At 44.5% G+C, this 8904-nt stretch overlaps 1 protein-coding gene across 2 annotated transcripts in view; it reads right to left on the bottom strand.

The window, feature by feature from the left end:
* Positions 1-969: 969 nt before the first annotated feature.
* The window catches only part of BCL11B (BCL11 transcription factor B), a 91119-nt gene continuing 83184 nt past the window's right edge, over positions 970-8904 (bottom strand). For both annotated transcript variants that reach the window (XM_061997997.1, XM_061997998.1), the window contains exon 3: positions 970-3309. In XM_061997997.1, the coding sequence (XP_061853981.1) occupies positions 1298-3309 (2012 nt within the window). In that variant the 3' untranslated portion in view covers positions 970-1297. The remainder of the gene's footprint in view (positions 3310-8904) is intronic.

Raw genomic sequence — 8904 nt, 5'->3', positions numbered from 1 at the left:
CCGGCTTCAGTAAGAGCAGAATCTTGCCAAGACAGGTAAATCAACTGGAACAGTTTTTTTCCCTTCCTCATAATAACGTCATTGTACATTATATAAGATAGTTCCAATGTTTCCTTTCATAAACCAAAGACCTGTGAGTTGAGGCTTTTCATTGAGAAATTCCCACTTTGCTGTCCTTCTAGTAATTATTTTATCTGCAACAAACCTGAACTAAGTACTTGTCCTGAACTCAAATTTACGATTTTTGCAGTTGGGGGGGAAAAAAAAAAAAACAACGAAACAACAACCCACAAATTATGGCATTTGGCTCCTTCAGGGTTTGAAAAGGATATTACAATAGTCAAGATGTACTTTTACTATCTCTGGAAAGAGTAGTGGCAGGGAGAAGAGGGGGGGAAAAAAAGACACACTCCAAAAAAGTGACAAAATGGCAGCATTATGTTGCCATAGCTCTCAACAAGAATAAACTATCTGATAGTAATAAATAATTAAGAATGTTTCTGGGGTTTGAATGTAGCTGCCTTCTGCATCTATGTCTAAAAAAGACATAACTTTAGTGACGAAATCCGTACAGAAAAGGCCTCTGTCGTCAGCGACGTTGTCAGTGCTACATCTTCGATCCAATTCCAAAACAAAGTGCTAATTTTAAAGATTGTTATCCGCTGCACGATTTTATTTTCCCTAATCTTCAAGGTTATTTGAGAAGAGGAAAAGGGACTAAAAGGAAAGAAGGGGAAAAAAAAGAAAAGAAGGAAAGGCTTCTGTCAAATGCTGGCTTCTTCACAAGAAATTACACACGCTTAGCTTAAATTTCTACAAAGCAGCGGCCCAAAAATTATACTTTTAAAAGATATGTTTCTCCTCTACAATGCAAGTAATCTCAGGCTACGACTGGGTAAAATTAAAAAGGGATACCCAACAAAATTTTTAAAGAAATTTAAACAGAAAGAATAAAAAAAAGTACCTGCACATGCCAAAAAATTACAAAAACCCAATAAATACAGAAATTATTGCACAGTTAAAAGGCTCCACAATTTTTACTGCCTTAATCAACCCTCGGGTTTAATAGAACTTTGTAGACACAGGTTATATTTAAGTGCCAAAGTCTGGCACCTACCATAGTTATGCTAAGTTATGTTTACGGAGGCAAGTTAGGTCATCTTTTCTCAGTTGGCAATAGTTAAACTGTACAAATAAAATGTTACCTAGACCCCTGAAATTTAACCTAGCGGGGGTGATGGGGGTGATTGGGGGGGAGGGAGGAGGGGCAGCGGGGGAGGTGAGGGCAGGGGGGGCCTTAACTTCTTTCTGCCTGCTCAATTTTGACGTCATTTGTCAGCAAATGTTCTCCGTGCCACTTTTTCATGTGTTTCTCCAGGGTGCTGTAAACACTAAAGGGCATCTGGCAAATGTCGCAGCGGTAGACCTCCTTCCCTATCTGGCCATGTGTTTTCATATGGCGCGTCAGCTTACTGCTCTGGGCACATGCATAGTTGCAGAGCTCGCATTTGTAAGGCCGCTCTCCAGTGTGGCTCCGACGATGCACCGTCAAATTGCTGCAGTTCTTAAAGACCTTGCCACAGTACTCACATGTATCGCTCCTGCGTCCTTCCTTTGAGCTGGGTCGGCCGGGGCCGGGACCGCTGATGTGGGGGGTGCTGCCTCCGCTCGCCGTGCCGCTGCGCCCTGAGAGCCCCCCGTCCAGCATGTCCCCCGGCGGGGTGGAGAAACGCAAGCTCCCGTTCTCCGACGAGTGCTCGGAAGAGGTCGCGAAGGGGGATTGTCGGGAGTCTGTGAATCCGAGGAACGGATCCTTCATGAAGTGCCGCGATGCCGCGTACCCCACCAGCCACTGAGAGTAAACGTTTTCCGAAGGTATTATCGTCGCTGGTGGCAAGTCCAAATCTTTCTCTACCTTTATTCTTTTAGAAGAATTGTTTAAACTGGGACTCGTGATGGGCGTCGGCTTGCGGGGGAACAAGTTTGGGAAGGGTTCGCCTGGGCCAAAGCTTCTTCCGTTGACCGTCCCTTCCTCGGTGCGGTCCAGCTCTCCTACCACTGAGTCTTCATCGCCTGGATCTCTGGGACAGAGGTCTCGGGGACACAAGTCTCGCTGGTCAGAAGACCTTTTCATGAAGCTACCCCTCTTCTGTTTTTCAGCTAGCATGTCGTTGTATTGCTGGATGGCACCTAGACTTACATTCTCGATGACTTTTCCCAGGACGAGGGATTTCTCGTCCGGCAGCGACTTGGAGCCGTTTTCTCGGTTACGACTCAGTTCCGAGTCCATGCTGAAGCTTGACTCTGGCCGGCTTTCGTTTTCGAGCTCCTCTTCCTCCTCCTCCTCCTCTTCCTCTTCTTCATTGTCATGGCCCAGGGAAGGATCGCTCTCGTTCCTGAAATCTGCCTCACTGGATTTCAGTCCCTCTCCAGTGAGCTCGCTCGTACCCGGCTCAGGGGAACTAGTGGTGGACAGCCCGTCGTCCGACCTGCCCATCATGGAGCCAGCTTTATGCATATGCGTTTTCATGTGGCGTTTTAGCTTGCTGGCCTGGGAGCAAGCGTGGTCACAGAGCTGACACTTGTAGGGCTTTTCTCCTGTGTGACTGCGCCGGTGCACAATAAGGTTACTCTGGAACTTGAATGTTTTCCCACAAAATTCACAGGACTTGCTCTTGGCCTGAGGCTGGGGAGGAGTAGTGCTGCTGGGGGGCATGGGGGGCAGTGGCGGGGTGCTCAAAAAAGGTGACTTAGGGCTCGGCTGGAAAGGATTCAACAGGCGATGCATAGGGTTGGTGCGACTGGGCGAGACTGGCGGAGGGGTGGAACTGTTTCCCGCCAGCTCTCGAAGCCTTCTGGAGAAATCCATCGCTGGGGACTCAATTGCCATGGGGTTTAAACGCATAACTCTGTCAAAGGCACTGGGATGCTGGGCAACTAACCCCATTTCTTCGGCACTAAGGCGATGCGGATCCAGATGATGACGAGGCGGTGGGCTGAACAGCGGAGGCGTGTTTGGGAGCCGACCCTCACCAAAGCCAGGGTGTTCACGCAAGATGGGTCCTGTCATCCGCAAAAGATTGAAAGGGTTGTTGTCTCCAAGGAAATTCATCAGCGGGGACTGTGCAACAGTCTCCGGTCCCAGAGGAGGAGGGATGGTGATGCGTGGAGTAAGGGAACTGTTTGAAGGGCTTGTTTCCAGGTAGATGCGGAATCCATGTGTGTTCTGGGCATGCTGAAGCAAGAACCAAGCGCTATTAAAAGGCTGCTTGCATGTTGTGCAAATATAGCTTGAAGGCTCATCTTTACCTATAAAAGAAAAACAGAAAGAATGCTCAAAAAAAATAATACAGGGGAGAACATTGAAATACAGCTGGCATACGATTTATTTTGCTAACACATTTCCTCCTTGGCATTTCAGAAAGGAAGACTTAATTGCAATGTATTGACTGATGTAAATCGCTGAACAGCACGTTAACTCACCACACTTATTCGCTTAACATGTATGACAAATATCACACATACGCATTGGTGCTGTGTACGTTTATATCCTCTACCTTGCAAATAAAACCTTCCTTTGTGACGTGGAAAGGCCCAAATCCTTTCACGTGTTTATCCCGCGAAAAGGAATTTTTCTTTCAAGGGATTTACGACCGCAGACAAAAACCAAGGGAAAGGCAGGGTGGTAGGTTTTACAAGGCACCTGCGAGGAGCTTGGGTGTCATTTTCAGCCTTTCATTTTATATTTTTACATACTTCACGCAGCAGTCTCCTGGGACCTTGCTGAATTTAATTTATACATGCTTCAGTCAGGCCAGCACTTCCATGTTTAAAACACCATGTAGGTATTTAGCTGCACAGGTCCAATTCAAGTCAACAGGAGCTTGGAAAACGTACCCTTGCATAAACCACTCTGACATTCTTTTTTGCCAAAACACCAAGAAGCCACTCAAACGAAACATCCGGTAATCAAAGCCGACAGCACAGTTGCAATTAACAGTAACAAATGTTGGGCCGTGCTTGAACCGCGTCCCAAGAATTTGTGAGCCCGAGCCTGCCCTCCAATGCAGAAACACTCACCAGAGCCAAAAACATTGTTCTGTTTGCCTTTCTAGGCTCTTTGAACGACTGCATAAAGGTGGAAAGCATTCCTTTAACCTTGATTCAGCTTTACATAAAGGACAGGTGTGGACAAGTCTGCACTACAGTCATAATTTTGCTAACTAGAAAATTCCAGTCCTGGGCACAATATAAACTATGTGCTATCTTCAAAAAGCACTTCTTCCCCCCTCCTTCTTTCAATGCCTCTGCAAGGCTCTGATAAATCCATAAATACGTGTCAACTTGAAAATCATGATCCAGGATTTGTTTTGTCCTTGGGTGGGTGGGTTCTTTTTAAATGAGGGGGAGGTTTCCTGAAATAAACAACTACCCACTTTGGAAGAGCTGAAATTCATTTCATGCCTGTTTGTTTGTTTGTTTATGAAAGCACGTATTTTTGGCTAGCGATTGTCCGGCTGCACCTACAGGCACTAAACTTCCTCAAAGTTCAAAGCCTGAACCAAGCTTCCTGCCTGACCCACATCTGCCTGACGATCCGAAGGAAGCCCAACCCCTGCCCCTCCGTAGGAGCTCGGATCCGAAACTGAACTGCGCAGCCCTTTTCTAGACGGGGGAGGGACTGCGATCCACAAAAGCCTGTTGCTCGAGCTTGAAAACGAAAGAGTTTATAAGGTGAACAGAATCGTATTATTGAAACTACCTTTGTGAAAAGGAGTGACTCATAGCAGGGGAAAAAAAAATCAAACTCAGGCACAGCAGGCGAAGCAGGGTTGCTGCTGACTGAATTCCCCTCTTCTGGCTGTTGCAGGAACAGCTGCTGCTAACAAAACCTACAAAACCTTAGACAAGGAGGCTAGAAGATTATCTGCCTACCTATCAGCCTGTCGGTCTATCTAATCTTATCACCCAATGAACATCCATAAAGGCGTAAAGGAAAAAGCATCTATCAGATTGAGACTTATTTACAAAGGTAGGTGATGAATGTGGTGCAGCTCCTCACGCTGCTATTGATTTAGTGGGGCTGTTGCTGTGGATAGCAGCCTCAGACCTCGATTTCGGAGAAGCTGGCACTTCAGAGGCAGGAAAAAGCGTAGGCAACACGACGGGAGTTTCTGCCTGGCTGACGGAGCCCCCGTGCCCTGGCCCTGCAAGCAGCAGCCTTTGGGACAGACCTCGGTCACTTTGATTAATCCCTAGCAACTGCTATTGGGAAAAAACCCCACGAGTTTGGGAACTGCGCTCGGCTTGGAAAAAGTGCCCATAACTGCTATTGACATTAATGAAAGCCACATACAAACACGGAGAGGAACTGATACATTATCCCTTAAGAATCTGCTCAGCACTGAGGCAGTTAGGGAGTTTTATGTCAGCTCTGCAGGCAAAGCAACAGTAAATGCTTCCATTATTACTGCAAATATTTAAATTTCTGTTTCTTACAGAAATATGATGAAAATGTCTAGACCTTTAACTTTTCCTGCACGGCAACGTGTGTAGTATAAAAAGTGACAGAAATCACTGAAGCAGACTAAAGTATATAACACACTCTGTCAAAAGCTTTTTTTAACAATATGTTTTACCTCAGCTCACCCTAGAATAGATTTTAATAAAGCCCCTTCCGAAGTGTGATCTAATAGCAAATGAAGTGCAGCATCTCACAAGGTCATATATCTTCAAATTAAAGAGTGCTCTGCACCCTTCACCTTCGTTTTATCCACTCTAACTAATCGATTTATTACCCACAGCTGTTCGATTCTTTCATTTTTAAAGTCGCAGCATGCATTCTTTCCTGTTGTTGGGGCTTTTTCTTCAAAAACATTAAGTGTATGTGAGTGTGTGAGTGAGTGTGAGTGTGTGTGTGTGTGCCTTCCCCTTGCTTAGCTCAGGAGCCTGACGGGAGGAAGAAAGCAGCTGTGTATTACACGGCCACGACGACAACAGCAGCAACACGTTTACTTCAGCAAAGGCACATACGTAAGGAGAAAAATCGCCGAGTAGGCTGAGGATCAAGGCCAATCTAAAACTGAAATGGCTGATTAAAAAAATTACCCTCAAAATGGCAGCTGGCTGGGTGCTTGCTACTACATGTTACATGGAACAGAGATGTTTTGTTTTGTTTTGTTTTGTTCTCCAAAACTTCACCTCCGTGAAATTCAAGTGAGGAAAGTAAATCCCCTTCCTTTTTAGTTTTTGTTCTAACAGAGCAAATTAGTGCTATTAGGGATCTAAGATTTACAAGCTAGCAGTCATAAAACAGTCTTCTCTTCCTTTTTGTTTTGTTTAGCTTTTATGCTCCTTAACACTCCTCTTCAGGAGACCCTGACACAATGGCAAAATTGACTGCAGGCTACTTGGCTACCAATCTCTGACTGCTTCGTGAGTGTTCATGTGTGCATGCCCCTGTGTATATATATATTTTAACTTTCACAACCCTCAAAGACTCTCCCCAGACTCCCTGTTTAAAAAAAAAAAGGGAAAAAATACAATAAAATGTTCATTTCCATATTATCAGTTCATGGTTATCTTGCCTAGAAGTTGCCCTGAGCAGTGTAGATGCTCACTTTTAAGAACAGAACAATGTCAAAAAGTCTTTGAAGATCCACTCCAAACATTTTTATATTCAAAAACTTGCTAAATATTTTAAACATGCCCAGAAACAGCCACATATTGCTCAAGAATTATCCTTACATTTAATAATGCAGTGCACCTACACTATAAAACTCTTTGTTATAAGGCTACTTTTGATATATGGCTATCTTAATCCCTTGCCACCTGCACTGAAGTCTGACTAAATACCCACTTTATGACAACGAGTTATATAGGCTTTGCCATATGCAATCTTTATCACTTTAGCATGTGCTTGACTTTGAGCATGTGAGTAATCAACATCAGTGAAACTTAAGCATAGGCTGAAGTGCTCTGTTGGATAGTGATGAAATTATTCATGTGCTTAGAGTTAAGCACAAGCCAAGACTTCATTAATGCTCTTCAATGAGTTGCACATGGATTCAACCCTACAGTCGGTATCCAGGTGTGATTTTCAGCACCAATGGCTCAGGTATCATTTTTTGTCTTTACAGTAGTTGACAAGTATGGTGTACATATACTGAGATGAGACAGCCAGGCCACAAGTCCTGAGCAGTCAACAGTACTTCAAGGCTGCACGAAAGACAAACAAACACGGCCACCGGAGCTCAGACATGAGGTGGGTCTGTAAAGCTGGACCCTGCTGAGACACAGGTGTAGAGGCTCAGAAATATTGATTGGAAGGCTAGGAAGGACTGTGAAATTAAAGAATAAGAAAGAGGGCTGGGACAAACCTCGAGGCTTGCCCTTGTCCAATGCCTGAGCCAAGGATATCTGCTCAAATATCCTCCTCCAAAGGCCACCCGAATGGAGAGTCTACAGCCTCCTCAAAGTCTACCTCATTCCTTCTCTCTTCTATTGTCATGAAGGTTCTCCAAGTGCCTAATCTAAATCTTTCTTCCTGTAATTTCAGATCATGTGCATGAAAAACATAGGAAGCAATTTAGTCAGCACCTCACATACTGATATCATCCAGCCCAGTGATTTAAGGCTGAACCACCTCACGTCTTTTAACACTCCCGTGTCCCAACTTGAATTGGAAATGCCAAGTGAGTGAGAACTCACTAGGTATCAGCATAGTCTGTGGCAACGTCTGACTATCTTCAGTATTAAAAAAACCTGTCTTCTTTCCAGTTCCAATTGCTGAGTTCAACTCCCAGACATTAGGTCCTGTTACGTTTTTACCTGGCAGATTAAAAATCTAGTATCTTCTCCCTCAGCAGGTAATTAGAAACTAGGAACTTATTAAACACTCTTGCCTCTTCTGCGTATTATGACAAAAGATGGTCTTTTCCAGAAATATTAAATTGTGTTCCCTCCATTACTGCATGACAGATTATGCTCTGTTCAAAATGTCAGAGCAATAATGAGCCTTTTTTCTCTTTCATGAACAGCACAAAACAAAGCCAAATTAAAGAGCTTGCCTCCCAAATTCTGCCCTTACAGGGAGCAGTGAGAAAAGGCGGGTCAGTTTGCCCAGCCCGGAACAAGAACAGCCTGAGTCTGTGGACGTTCATCCCTCTGCACCAGGCAGCCTGAATCCCCTGACTTATCTGTCCTCTGCAGTCTGACTTATATCACCTACCGATACGCAGATCTTTCTCGCCCAGTTGGAACACGACTTTCTAAACGCCCTGAATGCTGAGCATCTTTGCCCCGCAGATAAATTTTCCTCCAAATATCCTCAGTTATTCTGGATACCATCAAGCAATAATCAGTGTTAGATAAGAACTGTTGAGAATTCATTATTTTCTGCTGGGCTACAGTGACATCCAGTGCCTTACGAATCCTCCCCTCAGCATACTTAATAATTCCATTAGCTGTAACAGAGAACTAACTCTCTCTCCTTTCAATCACCCACCCAATAACCCCTGCCAGGACTGCGGTGAGGGCCTGCAGTCAGGTCCACGGAACTGCTGCCATTCTTTACCTCTAGCAATACTTTCCAGATAACGTGTCCAGCTCCCTTTACAAAGTCACAACAGCATCCATAAAAGTGTTAAGGAATTTTAATGCTGCTTTACTACACCTTCAGAAGTTCGGGAAAAGCAGAACCTTGCGAGCTTTACAGAATGGACACCTTTTATTGTAGCACTCAGGAACAGACATGTATCACGTTCCTTCAGTCTTTCCACCAATGCTACTCTCTTCCTCACCACTCTGTTTTTTAATGAGCATTTAAATAATTACTTCTTGTTATTATGATGGTTACTCTAATAACACCAATAAAGGTAGCGTGGATGCTCCATAAAAAACACA

This window comes from Colius striatus, chromosome 6, assembly GCF_028858725.1.
Source record: "Colius striatus isolate bColStr4 chromosome 6, bColStr4.1.hap1, whole genome shotgun sequence".
NCBI lineage: Eukaryota > Metazoa > Chordata > Aves > Coliiformes > Coliidae > Colius > Colius striatus.
The sequence above is the reverse complement of the archived record's forward strand: the minus strand, read 5'-3'. Positions and strand labels throughout refer to the sequence as shown.